Source organism: Thamnophis sirtalis, unplaced genomic scaffold (assembly GCF_051295495.1).
Source record: "Thamnophis sirtalis isolate CommonGarterSnake01/CBP01778 unplaced genomic scaffold, rThaSir2_p1.2 scaffold_4, whole genome shotgun sequence".
In the NCBI taxonomy this organism is placed as follows: domain Eukaryota; kingdom Metazoa; phylum Chordata; class Lepidosauria; order Squamata; family Natricidae; genus Thamnophis; species Thamnophis sirtalis.
The window spans coordinates 74,803,096-74,824,801 of NW_028261384.1; the positions used below are offsets into that span (position 1 = coordinate 74,803,096).

At 40.4% G+C, this 21,706-nt stretch overlaps 1 protein-coding gene across 2 annotated transcripts in view; it reads right to left on the reverse strand.

Moving 5' to 3' along the window:
* The window catches only part of EGFR (epidermal growth factor receptor), a 205,442-nt gene that overhangs the window by 28,488 nt on the left and 155,248 nt on the right, over positions 1–21,706 (reverse strand). For both annotated transcript variants that reach the window (XM_087713137.1, XM_087713136.1), the window contains exons 13-19: positions 20,589–20,715; positions 18,942–19,041; positions 13,869–14,026; positions 7,327–7,362; positions 6,085–6,226; positions 5,528–5,650; positions 2,295–2,393 (exon numbers count right to left, since the gene is read on the reverse strand). In XM_087713137.1, coding sequence (XP_087569263.1) covers positions 2,295–2,393; positions 5,528–5,650; positions 6,085–6,226; positions 7,327–7,362; positions 13,869–14,026; positions 18,942–19,041; positions 20,589–20,715 — 785 coding nt within the window. The remainder of the gene's footprint in view (positions 1–2,294; positions 2,394–5,527; positions 5,651–6,084; positions 6,227–7,326; positions 7,363–13,868; positions 14,027–18,941; positions 19,042–20,588; positions 20,716–21,706) is intronic.

The window sequence follows — 21,706 nt, forward strand, 5'->3', positions numbered from 1 at the left end:
TCAAACACATATATTGATGCTTTTCTATCCATTCACTACAGCAATCTGCTAAGATTCCTGAGAATTAATAAACAAACGTACACCTCTTAATACATAACAAAGTAATTTGCCACTACATTTTCCAAACCTGTAAATTGGATTATAAAGATCTTAATAGGCATTGTAGAAATTAAAAAAAGGAGAATGGAAAGGAAAACAGAAAATACATATGAAATCAACCAAAACGGTCATAGATGAGCAAAGAGAAAATAAATGTTCATATTTACTGTAAGGAAATTTTACATTATGGCAATTGTCATTATCTAATGAAGACCATGTTAAGAGAAACCATAACAAAAATTAGTCCCAATAAATCAAATTTCACCTCTTCTCAAAAGTATCACTGCAAAGGTCACTGGCTTTAAATTCGATAAAAAGGGAAGAAGCTTGTTTGTTCAGTTACACCTGCTTCCTTGAGGCCAACTACCTAAACTAAGGACACCTCAATTTTTTTCTTTTGATTTCATCAGCTCAGAAAATTTCATTTCTCAGAAAACCCATTCAAATAATATCTTAGTCATAATATATTGAATCACTCATTATCATGTAATTGTGCTTTTCTGTCATCAGTCTCAGTCATCCAGCAAAGAAAGATTTCTCACCATTTGTCTCGCCAAAAGTATATTTTACTGAAGCTTAAATGGTTACAGAAGTAGAGTAAACTGAATCTAAGGTTTACCCATGGAAACAACAGATGTAAAGTTCCCTCATTACATTTTCTCTGCAATTATAGAAAACTTTCTGATTTGGAGATTGATGGATCTGCATATGTCTATATATTACATCTGATCCACAAAACCACAAGAATCCATTTTCAGCAATGGCTCCTTAGCAACCATTGCATGTACCACAAATGTCTCCGTAGCATGAGGCTGCTAAATCAGAATATGGCCCAAATCAAAGAAAGAAGGCAAAATGCTTCATTTCTCAAATAGCATTTAGTTCATATAGGAAAGAGTGGGCAATTTCAATGAGAGGATCCAGAATATTTAAAAAGTGGAAGGTATTATATGTCTGGATCATACATAGTGTATACTATAAATGTTTCTTCAAAGATCTTTTAAACAGTTCTTTCTTAGTCTGCATATTTTTAATTCCACTGTAATAAATGTAGTATCATAAACACATGCTTCTTTGCTTCTTCTTTTATAGACTCTTATTTCATTAATTATTTTATAATGGTTTTTTAACCTATTTCTATGAATTGACTAAAAGTTCCAAAACTTATAAACATTAACTTGAATTCTGCCAAACTAGGAATTTGTTCTCCATGGACTGTGCCACTTATCAGCCATCAGAATGTGGAACTGTTTCAGTATTTGACAGTGCCTATTAAATTTGATAGTATAAAAACAAACAGCTATCAACTTCATTCAAGAAAGAATGGTGAAGCCATTGTGTCACCATACACTTTTAAAATGTTTTTTAAAAAATAGACTGAAGTTTTTGTTGTTAAACTGTTCTCTTACTTTCTGAAAAGGGACATTTGTCTACATATGTGGTATGTTCATATTAGTAACATTTTATGATTATGTAGATAAAATAAAGGAAGTACAGCATTTCTTATGCACCACAAAGTAATTACTTGAAACAAACTAATCTTTTCTAAGCCCACCTAAATGTGCTTTTTTTTGTAAATTTAAATTCATCTACATAAAATTTGTTAAAAATTTACCGAGTGGAACACTAAATACATTAAGTATAGTAGTCCTCAACTTAGAGCAGCTACTGAACAACTATTTGAAGTTATAACAGACTATCCTCCCAAATCTACTTATTGCCATTCAAAGTTACAATAGCTGCAGTGGGTCACTTTTGGGCATTTAACAACAGGCATATTTTTATAGCCATTTGCAGTATCCCATGGTCTTATGAGCACAATTACAATTTTTTTTTTAGTGTTTACTTCTGTTTCCATTAAAAAAAATATCCATTGGGGAAAATTAATTCATTTAATGACTATCCTGTTTGCAAATGGCTGATGCAAAAAATATGTCAAAAATTAGTTCTAGTCATATCACATATGACTTATGACTGTAACTTCACACTCAATTATAGGCATATATTAAGGACTTCCTATAGTTATTTGAAGAAGTCCAAACATAGTCTTTCTGCCTAGCCCCATTGAGGATAAAAATCAGTTGCAAGAAATTCTACAATGACATAAATACTGTCAACACTGTCTTAATATTTATCTACATGCTATAAAGTCTCTACAGCTGATATTTTAAATCTTCAAAAAACATAAAGCTCACATCAAGAATTTCTTTGTTAGCTTTTGGTGATGTAGCTTCTCTTAATTCCTTAATGGCTACAGGAATTTTAACTTTTTCTCCTTCTGGAATCCAGAGACCCTATTTAAAAAAATCAAAATGAGTAAATTTAACATAAATTAAGATAATTAGCAAGTAAAACAGATTATGAACAAACTTTAATACATCCATATAAATTACATATATATAAATGGTATTTGAGCAAGATAGTAAATATAAATGTACATATATTTGAAAATGTGTGATAATTTGGGTATGCAACATCATGATTTTATGTAAATTTACTATGGATTGTCAATGGGACTTAATTCCAAAGAAGTTTATACAGAACTGATTTTTCACTTATATAAAGACGCAAATACCATATTTTTCAGTCTATAAGACACACTCCCCACCCAAAAGTGGGTGGAAATGTCTGTGCATTTTATAGTTTTCAGTTTCAGTTTCAGTTTTCACTTTATTTGTATGCCGCCCTTTTCCCTGGGGGGACTCAGGGCGGCTCAAAGTTCAAAGAGGGGGGAAGGACAAACAATTTACAACATAAAGACACTACATCATTTAAGAACACAACAGTCATACAATTCGAGTGGGGTTAGAGTCTTTAACCCCAGGCCAGCCGGGACAGCCAGATTTTAAGGGCGGCGCGGAAGGTCTGGAGGGTGGTGAGGGTCCGAATCTCCACGGGGAGTTCGTTCCAGAGGGTCGGAGCAGCCACCGAGAAGGCTCTCCTCCGGGTAGTTGCCAGTCTACACTGGCTGGCTGATGGAATTCGGAGGAGGCCTAATCTATGCGATCTTATCGGTCTAGTGGAGGTAATTGGCAGTAGGCGGTCTCTCAAGTACCCAGATCCAATACCATGAAGGGCTTTGTAGGTGACAAGTAGCACCTTGAAGCGCACCCGGAGATCAACAGGCAGCCAGTGCAGCTCGCGGAGGATAGGTGTTACGTGGGTGAAACGTGCACCCACGATCGCTCGCGCGGCCGCATTCTGGACCAGCTGAAGTCGCCGAATACTCTTCAAGGGCAGTCCCATGTAGAGCACATTGCAGTACTCCAGCCTAGAGGTCACAAGGGCACGAGTGACTGTTGTGAGGGCCTCCCGGTTCAGGTAGGGACGCAACTGGTGCACCAGGCGAACCTGGGCAAATGCCCCCCTGGTCACAGCTGAGAAATGATGTTCAAAAGTCAGCTGTGGGTCCAGGAGGACTCCCAAGTTGCGAACCCTATCTGAGGGGCGTACATTTTGACCCCCCAGCCTGAGAGATGGAACACTTGGCCAATTCGTGGGAGGGAAGCACAACAGCCACTCGGTCTTATCTGGATTGAGCACAAGCTTGTTAACCCCCATCCAGTCTCTAACAGCCTCAAGACCCTGGCTCATCACGTCCATCGCTTCATTGAGTTGGCACGGGGCGGACAGATACAACTGTGTATCGTCCGCATACTGGTGGTATTTTATCCCGTGCCGTCGGATGATCTCACCCAGTGGTTTCATGTAGATATTGAAAAGAAGGGGGGACAGGACCGAACCCTGCGGCACCCCATACGTTAGGGGCCTAGGGGTCGATCTCTGCCCTCCAACTAACACCAACTGCGACCTGTCTGAGAGGTAAGAGGAGAACCACCGTAAGACAGTGCCTCCCACCCCCACTTCCCGCAGTCGTTGCAGAAGGATACCATGGTCGATGGTATCGAAAGCCGCCGAGAGGTCAAGGAGCACCAGGATGGAGGCATGGCCTCCATCCCGGGGTCTCCAGAGATCATCAGTCAACGCGACCAAAGCGGTTTCTGTGCTGTAGCCAGGTCTGAAGCCTGACTGGAATGGATCAAGATAACTGGCTTCCTCCAAGGACCGCTGGAGCTGAAAGGCCACCACCTTCTCAACAACCTTCCCCACAAAGGGGAGGTTGGAGACTGGACGATAGTTGTTTAAAACGGCTGGATCCAAGGATGGTTTCTTCAGGAGGGGTCTCACCACCGCCGCCTTTAAAGCTACGGTAACAACCGCCTGGATCCAGCCTCGTGTCACCTCTCTGCTGTTTACAACCAGCCAGGAGGGGCACGGGTCCAGCACACATGTGGAGGCGCCTACAGCTCTCATCGCCTTGTCCACGTCCTCAGGGGTAACAGCTTGAAAATCAATCCAGCGATGGCTTACCAGATTGTCCCTTAGTGCCTCGGCTGGTTCTGCAGAATTGGAGTCCAGGTCCACCCGGAACCGAGCAACCTTGTCCGCGAGGAATTGGACGTAATCCTCAGCCCTGCCCTGCAGCGGATCGCCTGTATCCCTCCTATTTAGGAGGGAACGGGTTATCCTAAACAGGGCGGCTGGGCGCGACTCGGCGGACGCAATCAGAGAGGCAATATGTGTTCTTTTAGATGTCCTGATTGCTCGAATGTACTCTCTGATGCAGGTTGTTAAAAGTGCTCGGCTCGATTCAGATTTACTGGACCTCCATAGGTGCTCTAGGCGTCTCTTTCGGCGCTTCATCTCCCGGAGTTCCTCAGTAAACCAAGGAGCCCTCCGGGATCCACTGCCTCAGAGCGGCCGTAGAGGCGCAATCCGGTTAAGAGACTCCGTCGCTGCCAAGTTCCAGGCAGCAACCAGAGTCTCCACCGGACTGCGGGCGAGAGTATCAGGAATAACCCCAAGCTTCGTCTGGAACCCCAAGGGGTCCATAAGTCACCTGGGGCGGAACCACCTGGTCGGTTCCTCCTCCCTACAGTGGGGGTTTGGTCTCCGAAAGTCAAGCCTGAATGTTGCCGAAGCCCTGTGCACCCTTGGGCCCCCACCCTTTGGCCTCTGCCTCGCAGCAATTTGCCTCCTTGCAGCAAACAGCAAACAGCCTGGTGAGCTTCAGCACAATCTGATTTAGCATGAGCAGGTGATTGGCAGCTGGATCGGCCTCCCAGAATACTGTCAATCAGTTGTTTCAGGCTGTGGGAATTGCTGCCAGCCAACGTCACCTATTGCTGCCTCCGTGTGCCCCATTTTCAGCCTTCGCATGTCCTGTTTTGGGCCTCCATGTGTCCTATCGAACGGTGGTGGCGATCCATGCTGCCTAGAATGGGCCAAAATGGGATGCACGGAGGCCAAAAATGGGACACATTTTTTGTTGTTTTCCTCCCCAAAAGCTAGGTGTGTCTTATAGTCTGGAGCATCTTATAGTGCAAAATATATGGTACATATATATTTAGAAAAGATGATAGTTTACCTGATAGACAGTACCAAAAGCTCCAGAGCCAAGGACTTTTACTTTTTTAAATTCTGTTTCTTTTAAGATTCTTAGAAGTGCTTGATTTGGTGCTTCCCCACTTGGTGTCAAAGGTTCAACAAGCTATTGAATCAAAAAGGGCATAGCTTAAGAAGAGTCAATTTCTTTCCAACCATAATAGTCTACAAGGAAGGGTGGTTTTTGAAAAATGTAAAACAAATGATTCAAACCTATTTGTGCTATATTATTATAAATCCATAACAAATTATTTAGCAAATCACTGCTGAGAAACAAATGATCAGCTTTCTCATCATTAGAAATATCCTCATGAACATTTATATTATAATAGCTCTAATACTATTAGAAACATACAAATATTTAGAAATACTATATTCTTTTACAAGAGCTAAAAGAATGCGGTTTCATCCCATACAGAAAGCTCATGATTCCTATTGAAACAAATATGGAATAACAGACAACTTAGAAAGTCTCTGAGATGCTAATGTATTATGAATCCATACTAGTTAGTTCTCTTCTGAATCATTAGTTATATTTACCTCTCTTTCTTGCAGCAGTCTGCGCAAAGTACGTTTTCTAACAATCCGACGTCTACGCACAAAAAGACCAACACCCAGGGTTATAACAACTAAGCAAAGAATGCTCCCAACAACTCCGGCTGCAATGGATGGGATTTTAGATCTACAAAATAGAAACAGTTATTATTGCTTCTATGTTATTGATAAATCTAGTTCATCATATGTGAGCATTTAGAGCATTTTTTAAAAAGGAAAGGGAATAAAATATAACTTGCTATAACAAAACATTCAGGCAGTGGTTTTGCCCAATGCAGTCCGAAGCAGTGAAGTTTAATGGACTGTGAGAATAACCTTGAGGAATAGGAAGAAGGCTTGTAGTCTAGACAAAAGTCTGATAAGAGAAATCTGAGTCAAAGCAGGACTGGGAGGAGAAAGCACTTCAGAATTGACCCTCCTTAGCTTTCTGGAAGATAATGGTACAGAGAAGAGGAAGTACTCTCAGATTTGCAAGATTTTGTTGTTGTAACCATAAACAATAAAGATAGTAATAATATTCTTGTTTTTAGTTTCCTGGTCTAGACTACTGAATGAAGAACATGTATGATTTGTGAAGTTCGATGTCATTTCTGTAAAATTATGACCATTAACTATAATTGGATATGCATCCTCATAATATTTGCCAAACATAAAAATAAAGTTATATCATCTGTATCTATCAATACAGTTATTAAGATAGGTAATACCCTATAAATATAACTATAGATACTTATATTTCTATGAAGAGAAACAAAAATATGCTCACTTAATGTACTATTGTGGAATTTTCTATAATTAGAAAATTAGATATAATTAGAAAATTAGATTTTAGGAAAATGAATGTTGTACAAAATAAAGATATGATTATGTGCTTAGGACCTAAGAAGCAACTCTAGCATGGTGGAAAGTTTCTATCCATTAACTGATTTTTAAAAATATGATTGGATTAATGACCTCTTTCCTATTGGCTAATATTTACATGCTACGATTGGAGTACAGTGAATGCATTACCTTTTCCTTATTGACCATTGATATTAAAAACTGTGTAAACTGCTATAAACTAATAGTGGATCTGGGTATCCTTTCTAAAGCTACAACTAAAGAGACATTCTTTGTGTATAAAAATCCATTTTATTAAAATCTGCTTTGTTTTGCCACAATATTCTTGGCTTAATTGGATGCAGCTATAAATGGACATCTGACTTTACATTAGTTATCAATAATTACCCATTAGGGCAGCCTTCGGGTCCAGGTCCTTTGCATCTATAAAAGCAAGGAAAATAAAAATGTTCAGAATTAAAAAGAGACTAGAATATTTTAATTTAACATTTAACTGTTCGCCCTGTGAACATTGTTGTGTCCTCCTGACGCAGCCGGCAGCCAAGCCACGCCTTGCTGGAAGCTGATTGGTCCTGGCGCGGCTGCCGGCCAGCGGGAGAATTACGGTCTTCCCATTGGCTGCCCGCCTGACAGCTATTCGTGTAAATAACTGTCAGGAGGCGCTGTCCAGCGTGTGTGTTCTGAACTGACTGTTCGTGTCACTTCTGTTAATAAAGAGTTCAGCTATTTAAATCAGAGCCTCCTCGTATCTAAAAAACATCAGTAATTATTTTATAAGACCAAGTACTTACTTCTAAGTACTTAGAAAAGTTATCAAGAATCTTGTACCAAATGTTTTTAATCACGGCAGGTTCTGCTTAAGCCAAATCTTTGAATTTGAGTAACCTGCAACATCCATTCCCCACCGCAGGGCCCTTTCCCCGGGTTCCGATGGTCGGGATGCGGTCGGAATGACATGTCCCCAAGATGACCCGCACCCATTTCCCTTGGTGCCTTTTTCATGAATCCCAAACCTCTGGAGGCATAGCCCCCTTGAATTGGAACTCCTTAGGTATGCGGTGGCCACCATGTTTCCTTCTGCCCTTCACGGCGTCGACACCCCATCCACCTTCCGCAAGGCCGACCCACCAGCACCCCTACCGTCGGAGGTTGATGGCACCTCTACCAGCTTCAGCCGAGCCTTAACACCCTGTCCAGGGTTCTCCACCCTCTGCAAGGCCAACCCACCAGCCCCCCTACCGTCGGAGGTTGATGGCACCTCTACCAGCTTTGGCCGAGCCTTAACATCCTGTCCAGGGTCCTCCACCCTCTGCAAGGCCGACTCACCAGCCCCCCTACCGTGGGAGGTTGATGGCACCTCTACCAGCTTTGGCCGAGCCTTAACATCCTGTCCAGGGTCCTCCACTCTCTGCAAGGCCGACCCACCAGCTCCCCTACCGTCAGAGGTTGATGGCACCTCTACCAGCTTTGGCCGAGCCTTAACACCCTATCCAGGGTCCTCCACCCTCTGCAAGACCGACCCACCAACCCCCCTTCCATCGGGGGTTGACAGCAGCTCTACCGACTCCTGCCAAGCCACCACGCAATCGCCTCCCGCAGAGCCCTTCCCCCGGTTTCGATGATCAGGGTGCAGCCCAGAAGGGTTAGTGACGGCCTCCCCAGAACACGGTCCAAGACACAGATACCCCACTGGGAACCTAGAGACAAAGTCCAGTGTTGCAGGGACCGGAGTCGACAAAGGCTGGAATCTTGGCGGAGTTCTCCTTGTAGACCTGGCCCAATGACACTGGGCACATGACTTCACAAACCTCCGTACATCATTTTTCAGATGGGGCCACCAAAATTGACGGGAGGCCAGGCGCAACGTCCAAACAAACTCCCAATGTCTTGATGCAGAGGCGCAATGAATCTGCGCAAGCACCCATCGATGGATGTGCCCTGCGGGAACATAGAGCCAGCCCTGACACTTCAAAAGATCCCCTTCCAAAGTCCATGGGGATGCTGGCCCCACTTCCGCCTTTTGCCACTCCACCCAGTCGTCATCCCGCTGCGCATCTCGTATCAGACACTGTATGCTCACGGGATGACAAATGGCAGCGCAGGCTGCAACGGGTGGAACAGTCCAAAGTGGAAGCGAGTTCGCAGGGTCAGAGTTCTCTACTTTACTCGGCAGGGCTTCCGCCCTGGGACTCCACACACCCCCGAACGCACGCTATCTTGTGCGAAAGGGGTATCACGGCCGCACCAACGTGCTGGTTGTCCGACCTGCGTTGCTGAGGGACGGCTGCAGTCCGCACAACCCTTCTGGTCTTCTTGGGGAAGCTCCCTGCCAGGTGCCCAAGATCCCCACAGTAGAAGCACAATCCCTCAGTACGTCGTCTGTCCATCTCTGTCCGTGACACTCGAGGTCTGACAGCACCCAACTCCATGGGCTCCTCCCAGTCCACTGCAGTCCCTTGCTGAACCGGCATGCTGGTGGTCTCCTGGAATGCACGGCGAGGCCTTCGCCTCTGCAGCCGGGCATCTATCCGGAGGCACAGGTGGACCAACGCGTTGAACATCGGTGGCCTGTCCACCCTCACCAGTTCATCTTGTAAGGACTCAGACAATCTATCCTGGAAGGTGTCCATAAGCGCTGGTTCATTCCATGCTGAGTCCTGACTCAGCAGCCGGAATTCGCTTACGTGCTCCTGCAAAGATCCACGACCCTGCCTTAATGCCTTCAGTCGCCTAGTTTCTGTTTCCCCCTTGATGGGATCCTCAAACATCAACCGAAAATGTTGACAGAAACCTTGGAAGTCATCCAACAAGGGGCTAGACTGACTGAGCAAGGGTGTGGCCCACCGGGCAGCTGTGCCTGAGAGCAAACTGATAATGAATCCCACCTTCATCCGGTCAGTGGGAAAGTCCTCCACTCTCAAACTCAGGAACAGCTGGCATTGTCCCAGAAACGCGGCAAACATAGCCAGACTCCCATCATATTTATCTGGCATGGCTACTGGGCACTTCCTCCTTGGCTGGGGTGGGGGTCTTACAGCTCTCTGCAACTGCGTAATTTGATCCGACAACATTGCGATTTGTTGTGCCATTTGTCTATTTTCAGCCATCAGCTGCTCCATAATTACGGAAATGAAGGCTTGTCAGGCAGGAGTCAATCTGTTCTGTCCCCCCTTCACGGCTCGTTAACAAACGGCAAGCAGACAAACTTAAAAGAAACTTTCTTTATCAGTTCTCGGCTCAGACTGGCTTCAAACCCAAAAATAACATAAATATAGTCTCTGACCAGATAACGAATGAAAAACAAAACAACTCTTACAAGCAATGCACTTCTCCAAGTGTAGCCTTGAATCAGAGTTACAGGAAACACAAAGCACTTATCCAAGTGTATCTTACATAAACCACGACTGATGATCAAGCAATGTTATACGAACCAAGGAACGCATGAGGGAACGTTGACTCCTGCAACCAGGGCATGGCAGCATCCGTCCTTTTATCTCCAAAACCCCACTAACGAGCCCCAGCTGCATTGTTAATCTTGCATTCCGAAAAGACTCACAGAAGACTGCTGCTGAGTCACAACACTGTCCCAAAGGTGCTTTTTCAAGAGGCAACTGGACAGATGAAAGCCAACTTGGGATATCCTCATGTTCTGAGGGTTTCTGTGATGTGTTTTAGTTATTCCCCCCCATCTTTGCTGGTAGTCAGGCCTTCAGCCCAGTGGTGTAGAGTTCTGATACTCTCATTTTGTGCTTCAGTGGGTGGATCACACACAAATCAATATTTACATTTTGATATTTATATTACCGAGCTGAAGGCCTCCTACCAGCAAAGAAGTTTGGTAAATGAATGAATGAATGAATAAATAAATAAATAAATTTGTTGACTTGATGTTACTTTTTAATAAGAAACAATAGTAGATATTCTGCTTTTTCATTTAAAATAATTCTGTAAGAAATATTTAAAGTTCTATCTTCATTCTACCAATGGACGTAGGTAGGTGAGACCAAGAGATTATTATCAATATGAATACAGAACTTTAAATTATATTCCCAGATGATTAAGAACAAAGCAATTAAAAGACTATCTTTCTGGGGACCATAGTGGTAAACCACCGAAATGACCTTAAGCATTATTCTACATTTCTCAATCAAATTAATTTTATAAAAATGCTTTTTACAAACCACAAATGTAATTCTGAAATAAAGCTATGATAAAGTGATTTTACATGATCATGTCAGGTACACCATTATGTTCTGCCGTTCTGTTGGAGGGAGAGGAGAAGGGTGGCTGGCATTTTTTGCATGTTTTTTCTTTTGCTATTACTGCTTGGGAATTAGGAGGGGGATTGTCTTTGGAGATGGAGCAGACTCCCTCCCAGCTGGTTCCAACCTGATTCCAAGGCTGTCTTGCCCTGGAAGTGACCTGTTATCTGCCTAGCACCACTGTGTTCCCAAAATATCCTTGTGGCATCACATTGGCTGCCAGTGGACTGACCAGGAGGGTTGAGTTTAGGGAAATGGAAGAATTGCTTTGTGCTTTGCATGGGACCTTCAGATTCTGTGTGACTTTAGTGCAACCACTTTCTCTCAGTAAAAGTTCTTTCAATTCAACTCAATGCAATCAAGAGTTTGCTTTTCCTGAGGGACCAGCTGTGGCAGGTTTTTTAGGCAGAATCTGAAGGTCCCACGCAAAGCACAAAGCAATTCTTCAATTTCTCTTGAGCTCTTCCAGCTCTGGCTGTTGCTCCCATCTCAGCCAAAACAGCTGCCTTGGTGAAAGTTATCCCTTTGGTTCTTTCTTCCCAGACTTCCTTATTTCTGATGCCTATGGACCACCTGAGTCTTGATCAGTCTCCCAGGCTCCCAACCTCCTCTGTTCATTTGGAAAGGTCCAGCTCGATGGAAGCATCATCTTAATAAACTGTCGGCAGCTTATTAAAACCTAGTCACTTCTCCCTTATACCTAAGCTTCGGCTGCCACCTGAGCCAGTCATAACAGAGATATTTTAGATTCCTGTAAACATAGGGGGAACCTTCAATATTTAGTAGCTTAGAAGGATTTCCCAGAAATCCAAATTGAATGGATTGACCAACGCCATGTTAGGGCTCTTAAACTTTTAAAGTGCTTTCATAATAAATATCCTGATAAACCAAAATGATTTTTTTCTGTTTTAACCTTCTTCTCTCCCTTTTTATTTTTTGTTGTTCTACAGGACAGGTCAGCAACATGTCAGGTACACCATTGTGTCCTGCCATTCTGTTGGTGGGGGAGGGGGAAGACTTGCTGGCATTTTTTGCACGCTCTTTTGCTTAGGGATTAGGAAAGGGAATTGTCTTCCTAATTGTCTTGGGAGACAAAGCAGACCCCTCCCATCTGATTCCAGCCTGGTTCCAAGGCAGTCGTGTCCTTTGAGTGATCTGTTACCTGCCCAGTACTTCAACATTCTCAAAACATCATTGTAGCATCACATTAGCTGCCAGTGGACTGGTCAGGGCGTTGGGTTTGGGGAAATGGAACATTGCTTTTGCTTTGTGTGGGATCTTTAGATTCTACCTGGCTTTACTGCAACCACTTTGTTTTTGTTTTTTAATTCAACTCAATGGGGTCAAGAGTTTTGCTTTCCCGAGGGACCAGTTTGGACAGGTCCTTACAGATTGCTTGCTTATGCCCAAAGTCAAACAAAGTCATGTTGTCTTTTAATTCAAACTTTATTCCTGGACACATCTCTCCCCCCCCCCCCCATGGGTGTGTTTGGCAATAGTACCAAAGTAGTTTGCCACTCACTTCTTCTGAAATGTTTTCTTACTTTCCAGTCTAGACAATAGTCCTAGTCTTTCCTATAGCTTTCCCATCTCTGTGGCAGATCCCTATCACTATACATATAATAATTAATGTTGACTGTAATATTATCTCCTTCTGGCTTATTACTAGCAATTGCAATAACAAAAGAGGAACAATTACTGATGTATTGCAACATCATTGTGACAATGCAAACCATTAAAACTATTAACCAATGGTCATTTTATATTAGAAAACACCAGCTAGATAATCATCTTGAATAGTGATCAAAATCTGCTAAGTATCACTATAGATTGAATTGTGAAATAATCTTTGTAAATCAAATCAGTTTAATAATCTCTGCATTCCAAGTTTTACATCGGTTTATACAATCATGTTTCATTGAGGATCACTCTTATAACTACAACTTTAGAACATGAACCTATTTTGTGTTGTGATTACGTTACTTTTAAGAATAAGGCAAAACATTTAATTATGTAGAGATGTTTTACATTAATGATAGCCTAGCTCAAGTAGCATTCAAGGAAAAACTAGGATTTTTTCTTGTGGAATACTGTTATTACTAACACCAAATTATAATTATCAGTATAAAATCAATATGATTTAATCTCTATGGACTCATAATTCCTAGACTGATTTACAATCTAGGAATTAGTGCTCCATGAAATACTTTATATTAACTATCCACCAGATGTCACTACAATTCCAATTCTCAAAAAATTAGCTTTGTTATAGGCCATTATAAAATAAAGAACTTAAATAGTTTAAGAGAATAATCACAATATCTTGTGGATTTCTGAAAAGTATCAGTATAGCTATGGGGAGGCTTAAATCAGAAGAAATGGTAATATTGGGCAACATTACAATAATGCTTTTACTCATGTAATTATATTGAATACATTTCCTCATTAAAGTTGATATTTTTTCTCTAGAAGAAAACTAATTGTATACCAAACTAAAAATATTTTAAACCATAAAAAATATATAGAGAAATTATAGCATAAGTTGTACTTATATTTGATTCTGCATTGATTAAGTGACGGTTCTGTTTTGTTCATATATTGAAATTTTATAACATTGCAACATTATCCGTTCAATTAAGTTTCAATTGAGAGAAAAAAATCGCTTACCCACGAACACAATTTGGATGGCACAACTGACATACTAAATTTTCATCTGGATATTTCCAGACTAAGGTATCATTTTCTCCCAAAATACCAGCAGGACATGATTTAACACAATGTGGGCCATCTATTACATGAGCACATTCCAAGCAGTTGCCGGGACCCTGGACAAGAAACACAGCATTTTTTGTAGATATGAAATACATTTGCATGTACATTAATACATTTGGAAATGATCAGGCTTTGTCAAACTACACCATCAAATGTGTGGACAAAAGAAATCTTGCAGGGTGAGAATGATGGATTTTAAAATCTGAAATATCTTCAGGTCAGAAGATAAAATATTGTATGTATCTTTTATTACTTCAATATCCTATTGATTTTGGAAAAACAGTTATTTTCAAACAAAATATTATTATTTTTCTGTAACATGTTAAATATTTTGTAGGTTTTTGTAGCTTTGGAAGTTTTAAAGAACATACTAATTATATACTTTATTTTGTAGGAAAAGCCAGGGCCATCTGCTTTATCTAATTACAATTATAAAGATAATTCAAGCTGATATTTTTCTAATGGGCTAATCAAGACATTTAAATATAACATATCTTCTCTCCCTTCCGGGCAAAATGAATCAAATCCAATTTGCTTGATATCCTTCCTGATTAGTTGCAATGAAAAATAGATATAAAGTGCTTAGATGAATTATTTGTAATTAAAAACAGTGATTGCAGATCTCCAACTATGTCCTACTCTGCCTTTCAATTTTTCAGAAGAATTGAAAGGAAAAAGAGGAATTTATTCATGCTTAATATTTTGCAGCAGTATCAGAAAATGGTTAGAAATGTATTAGATAATGTTTTCATGATGCTGGAAATTACAAGTGAATAGTTGTTATTGTTATTATTATTGAGGCACAATTGAATACAGAGTACAATTTTCTACAATTTCACTACTGTAAGTAAACATATAGAATATTTGATTTCATGCCAATGTGAAGTTTATAATATAAGTCAACTTCCAGATAGTCTTACAAATTTCCAAAAACCTTTTGAGGATGGGGGTTCATTTTCCGAGCTTGTGGTTTGATTCTGAAAGTTTTGTTACCAGGCTAGGTATTATTTTCAGTGGAATTTAGGGAATGTTAGTATTGGTGGTGTTCTGCTAATAAGGGCGTTATGTGGTCAGTAGGGATGATGAGAGAGTCATATTAAGGGTCTTGTGATGGGTTGTGTGATGTATAGGTCACATCAGGTGAAGGTCATTGGGAGGTGAAGTGCTGCTTGGGGGTGTTGTATGGATTGTCTGAAAGTTGGTGCTGTTGCTGGTTGGTTGTGTGGTTCATTTGAATTCTCAAGGGTTCATAGGTGGTTGTAGGTCAATATCTCTGTTGATGGAATTGCTTGTGGAGTTCCTGGCTTCGATAAACTCACAAGCATAGCAGGTAGTAGTGTGGCTGATGATTCGTGTATTGCTCCAATTGAATTAGTGCTGTTTGATGTCAGTGTGGATAGCTATTAGGGATTTGGGAACATGTCAATTGACTGCCAGCTGGTGTTCATGTATTCTGGTTTTCAATTGACATGATGTTTGTCCCATATAGAATTGTTTGCAATTGTTAAAGTTGATTCTGTAAATTACATTGTTTCTTTCATCCTTCTGTAACTTGTCTTTGTTTCTGGATAATTACTGGTGGATGTGGGTGTGGGTTTGTGGGCTATTGTGATTCCTACAGATTGGAGATTCTGACGATCATTTCCAACACCTTTTGTGTATGGCAGGGTTAGTTTTTGCAGGGTGGTTGGCTGTGTAGTGTGTTGTAATTTGGGTGCTGTGTTTTGGAATACAAAGTTTTTCGGATAGCCATTGAAGAGAAAGATTGCAAGCAGCTGTTTCTATTCCACTTTTCTTAGTGCTGTGGTGCTGCAGTATGTCCTGGACCTTCCAAAGAGGGTTAGGGTTAGGGTTGGATGCAGCTTCTTTTGTGACTGGGCTAATTGCTTGCAGAACCGAGGATCTGGTCCCTGTGAGTGAGTTTGTGGTAGACACGTGTTCCCAGTTTCCCATTGTCTAGTCTTCTTATGTCAAAGTCAAAGAATGGGATTCTTTTGTCTGTTTTTTCTTTACATGTGAATTTGATCCTGGGGCATATGTTATTGAATAGGTAGTATGTTTCTTCAATTTGGAAACATTCCATGATGACAAAGGTATTGCCAATGTAGAAATCCAAAATTTTGGTTAGATGGTAGGTAGGGCTATGGATTAGAGTTGTTGCATGATTGCTTCTATTAGGCCTGATATGGCTGATCCCATCACAGTGCCTTGGATTTGCTTATAGATTTTCCCTTTGAACTTGAAGCATGTATAGATCCAGAAGTTTCTGGGATGATTTCTATGGACATGGAGTGTTCTGTGACAGAGTGATCTTTGTGGGTGTGATTTTGGTGAATAGGTTATATATGGTTTGTTTAACCAGGCCAATGTTAATCGAGATGAAGAGTGTTGTGACATCAAAGGAGACCATGATTTCTTCCTTGTTGTTCTTGGTGTAGTTGATGAGTTGAAGAAATTGTTCTGTGAAGTTTATTGAATGGGTTGAGTAATTGATCAGGTGTCTGATTTTTCTCTGCTGAGTTTTTACTAGTTTGTGAATCCAATAGGTACAATAGTATAACAGAGTTGGAAGGGACTTTGGAGGTCATCTAGTCCAACCCTGTGCCTAGGCAGTAAACCCTACACCACTACAGATCAGGGGTGGGTTCCAGCTGCTGCTACTGCCGGTTTTCTCAGAGGCATGCTGAGAAAAACACTTTATGCGCTTGATGCATTGTACGTTGGAGATGATTCTCTTCCTGAGATCTTGGTGTTTTTTGGTCCAGATGGTTTGTTTTTAGAATGCATTCAAAGTTGGCTAGGAATGGCCTTGAATTGAGGCCATGTGTGAAGATGGTCTGATGGGGGTGTCTGCTGGATAGATTTTTGATGCATAGTTCTGAGTTATTGTCTTATGGTTTTGGGGTGATGGTATTGAGTTTCTCCTGTAATGAACTGCATTTTTGCATTTGTATTTTGTTAGTATTCTTGTGGATCATGTATTTAAGGCCCGACTGTCAGGTCCTGTCTGATGGAGTTGAGGCATGTGGTTTTTTGTTTGTCAATGATGTGTTGGCATTTTTCCAGGCAATTGTAGGCCTCAGTGATCATGAATCAAGCATTTGCACCTGTTTTGAGAGACTAGTTTCAATATTTATGGGTGGTTGATTCGTGGTCAGTAGGGTATGTTTTGGGGGGTTGTTTGTTTGCAAAGGCATTTGTTGAAGAAGTGTAGCTGTTTGCGTATTGACGATCATCAAAACTCACAGCAAAACACTCCCAACTCTCTTGCATGGAAAATATCTGTAGCTTGTGTGTAGGATAAGGGTGGAGTCTGTTCCCTGAGCTTTTGGGTTGGTTTCCAAATGTTTCATTACCAGGCTAGGTAAAATCATACAATTCTCCTTTTAATTCCACACACACACCTCAATGTTACCAGAGGAAAACAACTCTACTGGGAAACATATCCTTCCCCAATAGGTGACACTCTTGCCTCATGAGAATCTGAGCTCTTTCATTTCAGAATGCAGCTTGGGTGCAAATTCCATGCACTTTGTAGTAAGCATGATATTTGGCTGAATCCAAATGAGTAGAGAAATCATTGGTTATAGAGCTCTTCAAAATATTTTTCAGTAATTCTGGATGCAACATCCGGAATAACATCTCTGCTCCATCCTGCGTTAACCAAACTTCCTTCTTTTTTGTGATCCCCATGGGAAAAAAAATCTCATGTTAGTTGAATTCAACTAATAGTGATGTCATTGGAGACATCTATGGGTGTTTTGTTTTACTTCCCAATCAAGTGTTCAGCTGAGATTATACTGTGATTCCCCCATCTAATGAATTCCAACCATGCTTAGATTTTTTAGATCAATTCTTGTAGGCTTTAGAACCTTTCTTAGTTGGTGGTGCCTCTTCCTAATTCTCTTGAAACCTGTCTGGTTAGATTTCTGGCATTTTTATTATGTTATTCACAGTTTGTAGAAATTGGGATAACACAAGAATAGTAATTTAATGCAATATTTTAAGACAAAGCAGCACAATTTAAACCCCAGGCTTAAAGCCACTACAATTTAAATATTTTTTAAAAATGATAAAAATTATTGAAAACTAATATTTGAAATTATAGCTACAAAAGGTAACCAGCTGACTTTAGCCTTTTTTTGAGGCCATTTTTCGCCCTCCCCAGGCTCCAGAGGCTTTATAGGAACCTGGGGAGGGCAAAAACAGCCTTCCCCGGCCCCCGGAGGCCCCCTGGAGGCTTCAGAAGCTTCCCCGAAGCCTCCGGAGTGCAAAAAAACGGCCCTACAGGTAATGGAATTCTGGTTTATTTGTAGGGCCAGTTTAAGTCCTTCGGAACCTGCAGGGGCTTTCCGGAGGCTTCCCTGAAGGCTCTGGAGGACGAAAAATGACCCCATGAGCAAACTGAAAATCACTTCCAGTTTGCTCTTGGGCCGGTTTAAGCCCTTCGGAGCCTTCAGGGGCCTTCCGGAGGCCTTCTTGAAGGCTTCAGAGGGCTAAAACTGGCCCTACGAGCAAACCGTTCCTGAACTTCCAGTTTGCCCATAGGGCCATTTTTTGCGAAAGCTCCTGAAGCCTTCGGAGGGCCTCTGGGGAGGTGGGGGAGGCTGTTTTCGCCATCCCCAGGCTCCTATAAAGCCTCTAGAGCCTGGGGAGAGCAAAAAAAGCATGCAAAAAATGGGGAGGTTGCGCTTGCCTTGCACACATGTACGGGGTCAAGCATTGCATTATGGGTGTGGCACGTCCGTGCACGACCCTCCTGTGCTCCCCTCGCTTATGGCCAAAAAGGTACACCATCGCTGATATAGGCTGAGAAAAAAGTTTAGGATTGGATACTTTTAGGTCCCTACAGTAAAATTATATGTATCCTTTGAATATTAATCTATTTATTTGTGAGCACACTGATATTTGCATATACTCAAATATTCTAAGAAATATTCTAAGAACTACTAAAGTATGTGCACTTACAGGTCCTGTGCAAGTTAAATAAGGTTCAGTTGAATTTTGCACAAGGCATTCTGAATGGCAGGGAAAGCAACTAGAATTTTGTTCATATTCTCGAGGCATTCTAAAAGGGATAGAAAAAGAAATATGTCAGTCTCATACTTTTCAAGACATTTTTACTAAAGCTATTTCTAAAATGTTTACTTAAACCACAATTTTTAAAAAAAAGAAATATGTATACATTAAACTAATGATGGATCCCTCTTTTACTTTTTCTGACTTCCTTTTATTATAATTATTCCTTTTTTAAAATGCAAAACTTTTTTATCGTAAGCTATTACTTGTCTTTGGGTAAGAACAGAGCTTTGGCATGATGAATTAAACCATTACAAATTACATTAACATATTTTGATTTTTAACTGATGTCCTTAAAAATTATATCTGAGATGTTTTTCTTTGCGTTATATTTCTTCTCTATTTAAGTGGATTTTCAATATATTGTGCTTTATTAACAGCTAATAATCTCAGAACAAAATTATAAGTCATAGAAGCATCATAATGAGACAATTTAAAGCAGTTAATCATCCTGACAAGCTTTTACCACACTGACAATCCTTATCTTCCAAAAGAAAAACATTATCTTCCAATATGTCAGCACTAAGAAAGCATATTATTCAAATTTAGATAGACAAAGAATTCTGACCATGTCATAACTATTAAAAAGAAGATATATTATAAAAAAGTTATATTTATTGTAGGGAAATATCAGAGAGAAGCACTTCCAGGTAAGTTTGCAATATTAGAAATGCCCATAGATATTTTACTGTGTTCATTGGACATTGCTGAACACTTTATGGTTTCATTTAGGTAATTCTGTGACTAATATAAAATCATTTTAGTCAAAGATAATTCTGATGATAAAATGAAAAGGGTTTTGATAAACAGACAACACATAAGTTCAAGGAGAGGGAGCTCAAAATACATATATTTATAAGACTATAAATAACACAATTATGCTAAAATCACTTTGGCTCCCATAATGTTTTGATAAATTAGGTTTTATGTAGTGATAGTGGCCTAAAAACACATACAAATAAGTTAACAGGTTCTATCTGTTAGAGAATCTCATCTCTGAAACCATTTAATGAATTATTAAAACATGATAACTGAAACAGATGGCTTAAACAACTATTATTTGTTACTGGTTACAGTGTACCTATAATTTGCTATTTAGATCAACACAATATATGTAGGATTTTTTTTTTGTAAAACATCTGCCTTTAAATAAAGTTATTTAAAAAGTTTCATATTGTGCATTCATTTTGTTTTTCCTCAATTGATTACTTAACTTTGGAAAACTATAGCAGCAGGAAACAAAGAAAAATATTTTTATAGGAACTAATTATGTTAAATGTTTTAGCACTGCATTCTTAACATTGCAGTAGTTCATTTTCAGAATCTTTATCAGTTATTAGCTTGAATGACTATAATTTGTTGAGATCAAAGATCTGCACAGCTCAACTGGTAAGGGGGTTTGGTGTGTGTGTGTGTGTGTGTGTTAGGAAAAGTACTTAATATTTCAAAATCTTATTAAGCATCTTCTCAAAAAGCATTATTATGGAATTGAAAGGATTTCACTTCTTCATTACATGGGATGCTTGAAACTCTTACCCTTGATAAATATTACAATGTTTTACACATTCCTGTTGGCGGATAAAATAACGGCAAGAAAAGCACTGGAAGGGTCCTGGGCCCCAGCAGCCTATATTTGAGCAGAAGGGATGGCAAACTTGTCCAGCTAAAAGACAGAACCAAGTGTTTATCAGTATACCAGAAAGAAGAAATATGCATGGCATGGTTTAAATTTATTTAAACAATTTCAGTTTCTGAACTGTTAAAATCCAAGCAGTTGCCAACATCCAGAAAAATCACCTATCTAGGAAACAGTGATAATAGCATTACCATAACAATAGCTTCTAGGTTTATGTATCACCCACAGTGCTTTACAGTTTACAATGTTAGTATTATTTGCATATTGCCTCTAACAATCTGGGTCCTCATTTTACTGAACTTGAAAAGATGGAAGGCTGATTCAATCTTCAGCCCTATCTGGATCAAACTTTAGGCTGTGGGTAGTCTGCCAGCAATACTCCACTTTGACCACTGCACCATCAAGGCTCCTTGGGATAATGCTGGTATCTTACTATATATGATATTATATATAAATATTTTGAACTAACTTGTTTTGGCAATGCATGCAAGAAACGTGCGTTGCTTTTCACACAACCTCAAGTCTCACACAACCTCAAGTTTCCCCCCCCAAATCTAGTCTTATTAAAAAAAAAATTGCATGTATTGTAGATCATATATTCTTCTTCTTCTTCTTCTTCTTCTTCTTCTTCTTCTTCTTCTTCTTCTTCTTCTTCTTCTTCTTCTTCTTCTTCTTGCATGTCGAAAACTTTTCTCTTTAGGCATAGGGAAAGGTTGTCATGTCACATGATAAAACCATATTCTGCAATTATTCTGTCATCAGTCGTTTTAATGGTGGAAGTGACCATAGAATGGTATGATCTAAACTCTCCACCCAACCTTGTCCTCCAGTGAGCTTGCTGCTCTCCTACCCACTCCCATTGGCCCCACAAATGGGAAAGTTGGGAAGCAGCCTCGCTGCAGGATGAAATTGGACAGCGGCAACTGAGCACCCAGTGGCTGTGGCATGCCTGGCTAGGCTTTCTTAATGTGACCCCACCATCTGTCTTTGTTTGCCCATGGCTGCTACAGCTGGGAGA